Source organism: Panicum hallii, chromosome 9 (genome assembly GCF_002211085.1).
Source record: "Panicum hallii strain FIL2 chromosome 9, PHallii_v3.1, whole genome shotgun sequence".
NCBI lineage: Eukaryota > Viridiplantae > Streptophyta > Magnoliopsida > Poales > Poaceae > Panicum > Panicum hallii.
The window spans coordinates 46122308-46136600 of record NC_038050.1 but is presented as its reverse complement, the minus strand read 5'-3'; the positions used below and the strand labels follow the sequence as shown (position 1 = coordinate 46136600).

Sequence of the window (14293 nt, the reverse complement as noted above, 5' to 3'; positions counted from 1 at the left end):
CCCCTGACATGACCGCCTTCCTTTGTAACAAGGATATGACGAGTGGGGGACCGTTTCCTCCACTCAGAGAAGGTAACAAGTTTCTACCCCCGACTGGACTTGTGGTCGGGCATGGCTGAACACAACGATCACACTTCAAGATAAACACGCTTTATCCTTGGAGATTAAATATTACAAAGTACAGTTAGCCCACGGCCGTTACAAAGTACAAAAACCCGTTACCACCACAAGGGTGATAACACTTTAACCCTGGGGAGGGCTGCTTCAAGTGCGGGAAGACTGGGAGGGGCATCTTCCTCGTAAACCTTCTTGTTGCACCTCCCTCGCCATGGCAGCAGAAGATGATGAGCAGTACATCTACCGTCGCCACTGACCGAACTCCCGCACCGCCCCAGGCGATAGAGCGGAGCTCTTTCCCAGCTTCAGCTGCGTAGGAAGGACGAGCCTTCCGACAATGTAGGTGGAGTTGGGGAACACAGGGAAGCTGAGGACACTCAAGGCTTAGACATCCTCTGCGGATGCGCGCACGGCTACAGGCAGCAATGAGGAGTTCCTCCCCGTACCAGGACCTGGCCGGTGGAAGCACTGACACATCCACCGCTAGCGGACGACACTGCACCCCTAATCATCCAGGACAACCAGGGAAGCAGCATCGATCGACAGCCAGGGATAGTGACCCGCCTGCACACCCGCTCCCCTTGATCGTCTGAGCATGGCGCTCGTGGGATTGAGCATGGGAAAGGCCCGAGCGCACGACGTCGCCCGCGTGCTACCCTGTGGCACCCGCCTACTATCCCCTACCATTCGCAAGCGTTTTCTAGCACCAGATTGTGAAACCCTAGGTGTTAAATAGAGCAAGCCAATAGGAAGAATGTTTGGTGTGGATTGAATTGTGTGAAAATTTAGTAAAGTTATGAAAATAAGGGTATTTATGTAATTTTATGAAAGTACAAGTCCTTTTATGTAAATTAGTTGAAGGACAAAAGTAACATCCAAATTTACAAAGGGTCAAAATGTAAAAAGGTGCAAGTCATCATGACATGTCATAAATACTTGCAATTAGGTCCAAAGTTATAAGAAATTTACCTTAATAAGGACAAAACTTATTTAAGTTTGATTTGAGTGCAAAATGGTAAAATAAAGCATTGTGCTTTAGGTTTTTGAATTTGAACCCTAAAGCAAAGTTGTAGGATTTGAAAAACTCTACAACTTCTATTTTGGTCATTTCCTCATTAGAGCTTTGGATCAGTGGAAAAATTCAGTTTACAGTGAGATCCCTGAGGTTTTTGCAAATTCCAAGAAGGTCCCTCGGACCCCTTTCCCTCTTCTTCTTCCTTTGGCACCTGCTCTGCTCCCCTGCTCTGCCCTCTGCCCCTCTGCCGCCGGCCGTTAGCGCCGCTCACCGCCTCTCCAATCCCTCCCCGGCGCCACCTCCTGCTCGGGCAAGCACCACGCGTCGCTCTCCCCCTTTCCCGGCCCTACTTTCCTCCCCTGCTGGCCTTTCCCGCGCGCGCCACGCCAACCCGAGCGCCGCCCGGCCGCCCTTTTCATCGCCGCCGTGTCCCGCACTCATGCCTGCTCCTCTCCCCTTCCTCTTCTGCCCAGTAGCACCAGCAGACGGCACTAAACCCATTTCCCTCCCTTTCCATTGCCGTGCGCACCCGGAGCCCCAAACACCACCGCCGCCACCTTCTTCAACCCCGGCGACCTCCTGTGCGCCGTGGGCAGCCCACCCCAGTCCTCCCCGCACCACTACAACCCCCTGGGAAGCTTCCCCTCACCTCACTGACGCTCCCAAGCCACTCCCCATGGCTGGACTTCCACCGGAACCACCCCACCGCCGTTACCGTCTCGCCGGTGAGCTCCTGTTACCGTCGAACCCCTCCCTTCGCTCCTTCTCCGTTCAATTCAATTGCACCAATAGCTTCCTCTCCTCTTGTTGGAGCTTCTGGACTGGAGCATTGCCCCACTTCCTCGCCGGAACCCTCTCGCCGACGAGCCCCCCTCCGCCGCCACCTCGGCCGCCGTGGGAACCCCCTCCGGTCATCCCCTTCCCTTCCCAAGACCCCCAACAGGTGCGCCTTGAGCTCCTGATGCTCACTGACCATTCCTTCTCCACCCACCGCCGACCCCTCGCCGGAATTTGGCCGGCAATGCCCCTGCCCTTCTTCCCCGACGAGCCAAGGGCCAATTTGAAAGGATTTCAAAAGTTCTAAGGGTCTCCCTGCAAGATTCCAGAGCCCCCCCCCAAATCAAAAGTTGTGAACTTCAAAAATATGTAGAAAATTTTAGAAAATTCAGAAAAATATCAAACCAGTTGGGTTTGAATCCTTGTGTTAAATACTACAACTATTGTATTATGATTATGAGATGAATATGTGTATTTTGTGCTGTGTTTAAATTAGTAGATAATGGGTACTTTAATTAGATCTTTTGATCCATAGCAGTGCTGAGGCTCAAATTTGAAACATGAAATGTGTGTGCTATAAGTAGAGCTGTGTAAAATTTGGAGACTCAGCACAGTCCTCTAGCTATGATATTTAGATATCTTTGCTTCATGTTGATAAAAGATTCATGATTTAATTCCAGATGCATTTCTTCATGTTTATAGCTGAAAATTTCACCTTAGCTTTGTTTTAGTATATATAATACAAGATAAAAGTTTAGGAGTCACAACCCTAGTGTAACTTCAGTAATGAATTTAAGCTTAGATTTAAAGAAAATTCATGAACAATAGCTCTAGTTCATGAAAAATTATGAAAATATTTTGAGGTGTTGTTCTTGAGTAGTGTAATATGTTCAAAAATTCTCAACCTATGATCAGGTGTAGAACAACTAGAATAAATAGAACATAATATAATAATGCTATATTCCTAATTAATCAAAGTAGGTCCATAATTCAATAATAACCTAGGGTTATTAAAGGTGATTAGCTAGTCAAATAAATAAAGTTATTAAATGTAATTAGTTTAATTGTTTAAGATAACCAAAAATGCTACCTCATGCAGTTAGTTGAATGTTTAGGGTAACCAACCATGTTACTTAATGTAACTAAGTAGTTTAATTAATACTCGATAAATGACTGCCCAGTAAAGGGGAATTGTGTTGTTTGCTAGTATGTAATGTTAATTTCGTTGGATTGTAACTTTATCGTGAAACAAATAGAAGTCTATGAATTTTCTAAACTGCATCATTTACATCACATGTAGACTCGACGCTTTTCGCCGACGAAGACTATCAGATTCTCCCGGAATCCGAAGTAGAAATCTCTGAAGAACCCGGAAACGTCATCGGAGATTTAACTGAAGCCCCGAACCTGAGTTCGGAAGAATTTATTAACGTCTCTGACTCCAGCCTCGCCAGTGAAGGCAAGCCCCGGACATAAATCCACTACTTTATTTACACTACAATCTACATTTATATATATATATACTTGTGCATTAAGTTCTTAGGAATTGTCTGGAAACCCTAGTTGCATATTCCTAGGAACCGATGTACTGAATACTAGAACCTGAGTCCAACTAGTGCTATGCCAATAAGACCGGTAGAAGTCGAGTGATTTCCTGTCACTTGCGCGATATAGGAATTGGTTACTTACAATACTGCAATCACTATAAGGATGATGGATGGGGTTACGGGCAGTATCATGGAAAGGAATAATACCCCGTCTGTGTTGATGAATTTGGTTAAGGTCGCAGTTACGTGCAGTATCATGGAAAGGAATAATACCCCGTCTGTGTTGATGAATTTGGTTAAGGTCGCAGTATGTGGTAGTGGCAGTTAAGTGTTTGAAAGTACTAGCCACATGCCGTGAAATATGGTAAGCGTTAAGCCTAGTAACCAATTGGCCCGGGAAGTGGACTCGTCCCCCACCACTCGACTTTTATTTTATGTTTACATGCACTGACGTGTGGGAGTACGTTCTGCAGAGCAGACGGGAATACGATCATACAGTCGCGCTGTAGACATATGTCCTGCACATTGGATATGCGTATGGTCATGCAGTCGCTTGTGGTGGCATTGTTCCACGATCCGGAATGAAAGGCAAATGGTTGCTTCGGAATGACCTGTCGGTGTTCCAAGCGTGTGAGTTAGGTTTACCTTGCAAGGGTTGAAATTTGATTCAGAATCATCCGTTTCTCGCGGAGATTGAGAATGCTTAATACTTCTACCACATAGAGTAACAAGCACAATCTTATGATGAGTAATACTGAGGTATGCTTTAAAAAGGCTCTACCTTGCTTGAGTAGTTATAGGTGCTTACCTAGAATGGTTAATATGATTAATGAAACCAGAATTTGTAAGCTAAATTATGAAATTAAGGACCTACTCTTTGTTACTTTTCAGCAAAAGCTAAATCCAGAACCTTTGCAAAACCTTCATGGTCTAGTTATGGACTAAGTATACCTAATTCCAGATAAGCCTTACTGAGTATTAGAGTACTCAGCCTTGCAATATGATCTTATTTCAGGTCATGTCCCTGAAGACTCTACCCTTCCCATGCCTTGGCCCTATACTTTGCCTGATGGTTGGTCCGTGGAGTGGGACCCGTCCCCGACCAACCTGATGGTTGGTCCGGGAGTGGGACCCGTCCCCGACCAACACTGAACATATCGAGTGATGTCATGTCAGGGCTTAACATGATGTCCGTAATGGCGACGTGTATAGTTATCGTATTTTAAATTCCGCTGCCGTGAACTTGAATCTCTAAACTGGTTTGTAATAATTTCTATCGGTTTGAAACCTACGCTACTTCTGGAAACTCTTGTAATATAAGTGCCTGTGATGTAAATTTGATGGCGATTGTATCTCTGGACTCACCTTCGTGCGAGGTACCTTGTTTGATCCTACTTTCGGTGGTTTATCGGGACGTTACCCGGCAGGCCAAGGAGTTACACTGTTTGAGGTACAATTGGAGCCCTTGAAAGAGGACTTGCGTACTTGAGCCAGTGTAATTCAGGTTGGTTCTGCCACACAGATGCTGGAGGAACCGCCGGCCCCGTCAGGAGGGTGCACTCGGGCTAGGAGCAACTCCATTATACAAGGCAAAACTCTCTCGCAACTCAAGCTCAAGATGAGTTCAAAAAATAAGGTCCTAAGGGCCTCCATTTATAGCCGCTCAGGCATCCTTGTACCCCATAAGCCAGCTTTGTTGCGCGGCACGCCGCTCCACCTCAAAAGGATGAAAACCTTCAAGAGGGAAATAGGGAGGAATCCCTCCGCGGCGGGCTGACGTGACGGGTCGAGCAGGCCTTGATATTCTGTGCTTAAGCAGCTGGCACCGTTGCAGTGCACTTATTACGCGATCAGACTGAGGCAACCCCGACTGACTCGCGGTCACAAGGGGGAGCCTCTCGAACACTATGTCTCCTCGCGACTTCTCACTCAAAGCAAAAACACAGTGCAGCAGGAATAGCGCCTTCACGATTAAACAAATCGTGAAGCCGCTCAAGAGCCTCTGACGGGTCCAGGACCTGGGGTCCGCAGCGGGCCCACTTCCTATTGACCAGCCCAAGGAAGCGCTAGCAACGAGCGTCCACCCGCATAGGTAGCGACTCCATCCACACTACCTCGGCCCATAACCCTGACCCACAGTTTGGTCGGGATGGCCCGAGCCCATGTCCCCGACTGGAACGTGATCGGAGGCAGGAACCGTACCGCGGCTCCGACTGAGGGCTCCGACCAGGCTCCGCCTTACACGTGCCAACCTCCCTGTTTGGAACGGCCGGTCGGATGGCTAACCCTCGCATACCTGCGGGTTCTAGGAGCAAGGGCGGAGGCTAAGGATGAGCCCCCGGAGTCAACTTGTCATACAAGGCCAACCACTCCCGTCACAAAGGGTCGTAGTCCCCACTGTCGTGGCAGTAGGGGGGCACTATAACACCTGCCCGTCCTCGTGAGGGGACGGGGCATGATACCATCATGATCCAGCAGGCATGCCTCCGCTGTGTGATAGGACATGGCGCCAGGGATGGAGTGTGACTGCCGTACCATACTCATCGACACGCGTCCTCCCCCAACTGGGGGAGGGCTCGGCGCACAGGAATAGGACAAGACGGCCACTCCATGATGGCGGACTTGGACGGTGGTCACTAGAAAGCTCTGACTAACAGGGTTGGCAGCCCCGACTGATGGAGTTGATGACCCCGATCGGCAGAGCGAGGAACACACTCTCTCTCTCACCTTTCTTCTACCTTTAGATACCCTATAATGGAGCCCCTCCTTGGACTATAAAAGGGAGGGTCCCCTGTAGGACGAAAGTAGGAGATCTGATCCGATCCGATCCGACTAGAGCAATCTTCCACTCGAAAGCTCGTAAATCCCAAACTCTCCCGAGCACTTGGGCTCAAGCAATACAACTGACCGACCCCCGACTGGACGTAGGGTATTTTGCCTGAACCAATATAAATCTTAAGTCATTGCGTGATAGGCCAGATCCGATCACAACGCACGGCACACACGTTCGAGTAGGTTTAGCTGTCGGTCATTTCCGGAACCGACAAATAACTGACCAAATAATAATTTTTTGTGTATGTTTTACCTAAGTGGGTCTAATTGGGTGGTCTTCTCTCTCTAATGTAAGAACTAGAGAAGGGCCTACGAGGGAGATGGACCTGATATCAAGTGTGACCGTATGAGAGGGTCCTGAGCTAAGAGAGAGAATATATGCGCATCTGCTCATCATCCAGAAGATAGATCAGAAGATAAACTATATCCGCACTGTGCTGGTAAATAAATTGAGATATATTAGACTTGACGTCCACAAAACCAAAAGAGCAAGAAGCAAACCGACTATACCAAGCTCGTAAAGAGACTTAGCTTATTTGAGCTACCTGACAAAATTAGGGTGTACAAGATATTATCTCAGTCAACATTCCATGAAGAAATGTGTTCTTCATATCCAGCTGGTACACCGACTCGAGAGAGAGAGCTAGAGTAAAAATAGTGATACTAGGCAGCAACCTTTCCTCCAGCCATATGTCCAGCCAAGCTTAACTAATTGACACTAAATAATAAAATTTATGGATTTATCTAATATTTTCTATGTCTAGCTCGATATGCTACTAAGGTTTATCTAGGATGCCTATACCACCCATAAGAGAGATTTGTAAACTCGAAGCAAAGAGGGTGTTTGGTTTTACGGACTAAACTTTAGTTTCCGTCACATCAAATATTTGGTTACTAGGAGTATTAAATATAGACTAATTATACAACTAATTGCACAGATGGAGGCTAATTAGCGAGATGAATCTATTAAGCATAATTAGTCCATGATTTGACAATGTGGTGCTACAGTAAATATATGTTAATGATGGATTAATTATGTTTAATATATTCGTCTCACGAATTAGCATGCATCCGTGTAATTATTTTATAATTACCTCATGTTTAATCCTCCTAATTAGCATCCGAAAATTCGATGTGACAAGAACTAAGCTTGTAACCAAACTCCCCCTAAGCTACTCTATTAGCAATGTAAATGCAAGTTGCAAGTAGTCGGAGTCAAACTTTAATTGTGAGGAAGTGGTCAAGTTGTTGTGGATCAGTGTAAGGAAACCAGTGCATCCATCTTATGGGGAGAGGGGGCATGTGGACACTAAATAACAAAATTTATGGATTTATCTAAAACATGCTATGTCTAGACATACATGCTTGTAAGAGCAGCAGCAGCGTATAATCGTTTCACGAAGCAGCTTGAAGGCCATGTCACCGAGGTATAGATTTCAGGTTATTTTGATACAGCGTGAAGCACCCACTACCCTGCTATCCAATCAAATAAAAAATATGGTCAATATAACTCTTTTCCTCACTCTCTTACCTGCCCAGCTGGTCACGTACATTCTCAAAAGTATATTTTATTTGGAGCACCTGATGCAAAACGCAGCATCCGTGCTAGGGAGTTGCTCCAGAGCACCCTATGGTCCAGCGTGAAGCACCCTGACAATCTTTCTCTTTTTCCTCATAGCACTACCTAAAAACCAACGCTGGAGCTGCTCTAAGGTTTATCTAATGTGTCTATACCCACCCACAAAGAGTTTTGTATACCTGAAGCAATCATATGTTGATCTAGGCATCTAGCCATCAAACTACTCTAGTAGAAGAATATAATGTAAAAGTATATTACTCATGGCTCTTAGTATATTGCATGCCGAGACCTCTACAAACATATATACTTAATAAACATGTTATATACATTGGCCATGTAACATGTTGTCACTCAATTGCCACTATCACATGTACACCACTACAAAAATTCTTATCATAAGTGGCTGAAACGGATTTGTAGAGGTGCTTCTCGTGCTCACCTATACGCGAGCATTCTTAAAATCATGATTTCTGCACATGGGTGAGCACCCCGTCTAAAAACCGATTTTCTAGGGCTAGTGACAAAATACAACAGCACGTGGATATCAATTTTCACATACGATCGTCTTCGATGCCTACCTCTAAAAATTAATTCCCACTATTTTGAAATCTTAAATTAATTGCGAAAAAGTATTTCATAAGTCAGTGTGATTTTTTGTATAAAATACACCCACGAGCGGTAAATATGACTTATGTCGAAATCTCTCTTCATGCGTTATCTCTTAACCATCTCAACTACTAAAGGCACATCTTACTAGATACGAAATGTCATTCTTTTAACTTCACTTCTCTAAATATTATATTAAACATTTGGGAATATAAACAATCTTAAATGAAAAGATTGTCAATTACAAGATTTGATCTTGTTGAACACTGAAACTTAACTTTGGTATAAAGCACATCTCCATCCAGGTCGTTTGAAAAATTAAACAATTAATTTAAAATAGATATAGAAAATATATCAAATATTTAGGTCCCTAAAGATCTCAAATGAAAAGATTATCCTACACAATTTTCGATCTCATCAAACTCTACAATTTTAATGTAAATCTTATCTTCATCCTACTCCTCGCCTTCATCAAGCTCTACAATATTACGCAACAAATCTTGTTAGAGAACGAATGCAACCTATATGCCCTGTCAAATGTAGCAAAAACAATATATATGCATGATGCTAGCTTACAATAAGCATCATGGAAACCATCATCTCAAGCCATATATGCATCATGCCAGCTTACAATACAACAAGCCTCACAGGAGGAACATGTTAACGTAAAAGGAAGAACTGAAGAGCTTCAGAACAACCCTTTTCAATCTGAAAAAAGGCACTCCCTATTTTGTACAGACAATTCGACCACAGGCTACATTCCACATCCATTCATCAATTTCTGGTTGTATTACAATTAGCTGTACCACCACAGCATTGTAGCTGTCACAAGACACGATCTGGTGCAGCGACCACCCAAAATTATGTTTTAACCTCCTATATTTCTCATCTGGAGGCCATCGACCAGAAATTCAAGATACAGGATGGCGCAAGTGCAAACCAGCTTATGAAAGCCATTGCTGTGGCAGTCTCAAAACTTGCACAGTGATTCTCAGCACATATGTTGAGATCATTACCAATGAGAACAGTGATTCCTGCTGATGCACATGCCGCACCCAAGGTTAGTGTACCTGTGATCTACAAACAAATATAAACGGTTATTAACTATACAGTTCACGAATAAGATAGTTTCTTTTACAGGTAAAGAAACTAATGTAACATGGCTATCCCTTCTTTTTTTGTTGATATGTCCACACCATTTCAACATTCACCAAATATAGACCAATATTTTACAGAGTAGACTGAAAAGACATGACTCACCCCATCTCCGATAGTAAATATACATACAGCTCGGGCATTCCTTAAAGATCGCTTGACAAGAAGTGCATAAATGTCGACAAATGCTAACGAAAGGCTCCACAAGCACTGCAAAATGGCTGCTGCGACAAGGTAGCTGGTCAAAAGAAGACCATCAGTTCATCTTGTAGCCAAATAAATAAACAAATACATATAAATCTTTAGTAACAAAAACAAAAGTCAGCATCACCACTCAACTAGCAAAGACCCGTTTTCACCCAAAACCATGCCATCATTTGAATAGCACCCTCAATGAGCTCATGTACCCAAACCAAGGCCAGAACCAGAAACTGGCTGGTATGTTCACCTAGTTCACCACAATTTTAATTCCCAAATTGCATATTAATGTTTTTTATGTTTAAACTATAAAAGATCAACTAGAAGCCTAGAACAAACGCATCGGAAAATGAGAACCAACATGCAGGTTTCCATTACCTAGCCCTAGGGATGAAAACAGATCGGATATGGAAGTATATATACAAATACAGATACAGATATTTATTTTTACTCGGATTCACATTCGAATACGAATAGTGTCAAATGTGCCGGATATTGATATCCATCCTATTCGCGTATCGTATATCCCACTTGAGTATTCGGATACGGATACGGATATGGTATGAATATTGAATACCCGGTTATAGATACGGTCTATTCCATTTAGTCTCTGAACCTCTTCGATCGAACGGATGGACGGACAGATGAACGGATGGAAAATATCTGTAACGTTTTCATCCCTACCTATCCCTGAACCATCAAAACATGTGAAAACAAACTGTTAAACGAATACTCCATCCAGCCACTAATAAATGACTATTTAGTTGTGTGCTGTCAATCATTTCAATTTTTTGTTACAATTTCTATTTGTGTGTCAAGTTTTTGTATTTGAAAATGATAAGTAAATTTTCCTTGATAAGTAATTTCATAAACCTAAAAGTATACACTTGCTTTGTTTTATAAACATATTACAACGGGTATTAGTTAAAGTTGTGTTTTGGAGACTGTCAACGTCCAAAACATCACATATTTGTGACCGGAGGTATGTATTCCAAGGTGGTATTATCATGCTGGAATATGATATCACCTAAATTTTACCTAGTTAGCACACCACCCATGCTCACCTTTTACTAAATAAAAAACTCTCTCCGCTCATGAAAACTTGGACAATCACCAAGCCACTTCAATTAAGCTAATCTGCTAGCTGGGAAAGTGGGATGCCACATCAATCTAAAAATGTAGTAGTTTATGCAATGTAGCTATTTGCATTGGTATCTAATTTGTGGTTCTATTTAGAGGTTGAAATCTTGAGTTTTATTGACAGTTGAAGCATGTGCTGTATAAATAATTTTCATTAGAAAAAGGAAGTGTTCTTACATTAATATTCTCGATAGCGATTATTATGCTAGTAAGAACGATAAAGAAACAATAGAAGGAAACAAAGTGTTGCAATGCATAACATAGACTTTGGACTGTATTCCTCAAAGATAAACCATTAGTATAATTGCTACTTCATCGTCAGTGTTCCGAATTCTGCGACATGACACCAAAAAATGTCAACAAACAAAAAAGGGGTTCGCTGAATGCCTACAAAAATAAGCACGCACAAATTATCTTCTATTTTCACATACATGTTTATGATCAGCAAACTAGATTAAAGCTAATCAGCGGTATTATTGTATCAATGAAAAATGCTTAATTGGATGTGAAGTGTTGCAAGAATAATTGAAGCAAACATGATAACAAAGAGATGGTCATGCCACATTCAAAAAGCATGCCCTCTTTCAAGATGAAAAAGAAAAAATAGAAAACATGTAAAATATTAATCGCACTGAACTATCAAAATTTCTCTTCGGAAAATTAGGCAAGTGCAATGACCATTTTATTCAAGAAAACCACTCCAAAATATATATGTTCTTATCTTATCTAGTAGCACTAATCCACTAACAAAAGCATAGAAAAAGGCCTCTTCCTGAGGCTTGAGGCTCTTCACATCTCTGCTACCTATTTCATACAGTGACAATTCAAGGGGAAGCCCAAGACATGAACATGGACAAATAGCTATACCCAGAGTTTATATAGCATCAGGTCCTATCAGAATTGAAATTGTACAGTGTCATCCCTGCAGAAACATGACCCTGTCATTGGTTACAGGGTAAGGCTTTTGAGTGATACAAGAACTCATTGCTCTATTAGTCTTGTGAATTGAAACAAGATGTTGTTGCCAAACTCATTCTTTATTTAAAAGCAAAGAAACAATGCTGAATGAATGAGTGCTAGGAACATTCATATACACCACAATCATCGAGTTCCAGTTATAATCAGAACTAAATAGTCCACAAAGTTTAAAGACTAATCGAAAGCTAGCTAATTGAGCAGATTCATCACTCTCAAAATCAGACCATGCAGTTTGTAAGTAATCTAGGCCATGGAACAAGATTCAAGGATTCCTTTTCCTTAAGTAAATAGAAATTCTGAAGCATTACCCTAATTACCACATGTGTAGCTCTGGATATAGTTCAATCAAAAACATGGCCCAAACCATTTCACAAGATAACATATTACTGTAGATAATACAAATAATCTACTCGAGTTGAAAACCAAGGCTTGAGAACTCTCCCAGGTCAAAAAACATGCTAGATTACTGTGATTCCTCATTGTTTTTATTGGTCTTGTAATCGTTTATATAAAAATAAGATGGTGATGCCCTATTCAGTCTGTTCGAACTGAAGAAAACATGCTGCCTGAGTTATTAGAACGAACACATCCCGTGGACACACAGCCTCATCAGATTCTGGTTGCAATCATAGGAGCAGCCAGTCACAGTTCAAGACTGATTCAAATGCAAGCTTACTGAGAAAATTATTCATTTGTTACATGTCCGCATGTAGTTAGCCGGACGAAAATCTAGCCGACTAGGCCATGTGTAAAGATTCCAGAATAGCGAAACTTGTCAAAATTTACCTTTCCTTGATAAAAGAAAGCCTCTTGAGCTTTCCTAGTCATCACACGTAAGCTCGGGATACAATTCAATCAAACACATCACGCCATTGCCCAACCCCTTGCGGAGGATTGCTTCAATATACCGCAAATATCAATACCAATACGACTATTCCACTGAAAGCTGAAGCTCAAGGCTCACGAAATCTCGCAAGCCAAGAAACGTGCGAGATTGCTAGCATTTCTAATCCAGCCGTACAAAGAAACCAAAGAAGTCAGTTCAGACTTCCCTCAGACGAGAGGCGGAGAGGGGATCCAAAAGAAAAGGGATGCGTCGGACCTGAAGGCGGAGACGGACGGGAAGTCGTTGGTAGACGCCATGACGGCAAGCGCGGCGGCGGCGAAGAAGGCCTGCGCGAGGCGTAGACCCAGCCCCGCGGGCGTTCCCGGCGCCCCCGGCGGATCCTTCATCCGCACCCCGCGCGGGTGCGCGACGCCCTCCCCCTCCCCTTGACCCTGTGCCTGCGCCTGCGCCGCCGCGGCCGGCGGCGGCGGCGGCGCCTCCACCGGGTGCACCGCCGGCCGGCTCGCCCGCATCGCCTCCGCTTCCGCTCCGCTCGGTCAGCAGCGGCCTGCCGGCATCTGATCTCTCCGGGGCCGGGGCGCGGGATTCGGAATCGTGGGAGCCGGGGTTTGGGAGATTCGCTGGTGAGGGGAGGCTGTTAGGGGGATGGGATGAGGAAGACTGGAAGTTGGAGAGAGGAGCTAGGGGGAGCAGCACGGGGCGTACGACCACTGTCTCTCTCTCCTCTACGTGCTTTTTCTTTTTCCCAGAAAAATGGTTTGTTTACTTGGCCACGCAGCGTGGGGCCCGCATGAGGAATTCTAGGCGGCGGGATCCACAGGTCAGTGAGAGGTGCTTTAATTCACTGTCGATGTCCATGCCTACGCCTGTCATCAATGGGTAGATAAAAAGTCCAGGGGTTTGGTGAGTTGATCAAGCGCTGAAACTTGGCCAAGGAGGAAAAATTGTAATGGTAAGAATAGAGCGTCTGACCGACCGGACCCCGTATCCACCGTCTAAACAGCACCTCCATCCGATGGTTGGAATTAGTCAAGTCGCCTTAGTCTAGTCGCACCGCTCCAGCGCTAAACGAGCATGTAAACAGGACATGGTCCACATGCTCCATCGACCTGGAACGCTGCGGCTGCACCCTCTGTATTTTGATCTGCATCTCAACGAAACCAATGAACAAGGCCGGCACGAGAGGAGAGGCTGCTGCGGTGGAGAGGATAGCGTTCGTCTCCGCTAAGCTGGGTTTGCCGATTTACTGTTGCAAACGGAAGCATCCGGTGCCATATACATGTACACGGTACGGGAGTTTCATCGGTGGATTTGCAGTTCAGTCGCGTGTAGGGGTCCACCGTGCGACTAGCCTTATACCCACACGCCGCCTGCTTTCGGCGCACGCGCCGTCTCCATTTCGTTGCCAGCTCCTCCTTGTCGCACGCTTCGCCTCGCCACCGCGCGCTACCGCGCCTCGCCGCCCGCTTCGCCTCTCCGCCTCGCGCTACCACGGTGGAGAC

The 14293-nt window shown here is 44.4% G+C and overlaps 1 protein-coding gene across 1 annotated transcript; it reads right to left on the bottom strand.

Annotated features, from left to right (window-relative positions):
- Positions 1 to 9029: 9029 nt before the first annotated feature.
- On the bottom strand, positions 9030 to 13520 carry LOC112877164 (CASP-like protein 5A3). Its single transcript, XM_025941380.1, has 3 exons — positions 13047 to 13520; positions 9734 to 9866; positions 9030 to 9550 (listed from the first exon to the last, which is right to left on the bottom strand). Exons 1-3 carry the CDS (start codon positions 13301 to 13303, stop codon positions 9359 to 9361), a joined length of 582 nt encoding a protein of 193 aa, XP_025797165.1. The 5' UTR covers positions 13304 to 13520; the 3' UTR covers positions 9030 to 9358.
- Positions 13521 to 14293: the final 773 nt, after the last annotated feature.

What these genes read in the sequence shown, in the direction of transcription:
- LOC112877164 (XM_025941380.1), bottom strand. Translation starts at nt 13,303, where the DNA reads ATGCGGGCGAGCCGGCCGGCGGTGCACCCGGTGGAGGCGCCGCCGCCG. An exon ending in CCGTCCGTCTCCGCCTTCAG is followed by an intron (nt 9,867 to 13,046) that starts GTCCGACGCATC and finishes TCTTTTGACCAG; the next exon opens with CTACCTTGTCGCAGCAGCCA. An exon ending in TATTTACTATCGGAGATGGG is followed by an intron (nt 9,551 to 9,733) that starts GTGAGTCATGTC and finishes ATTTGTTTGTAG; the next exon opens with ATCACAGGTACACTAACCTT.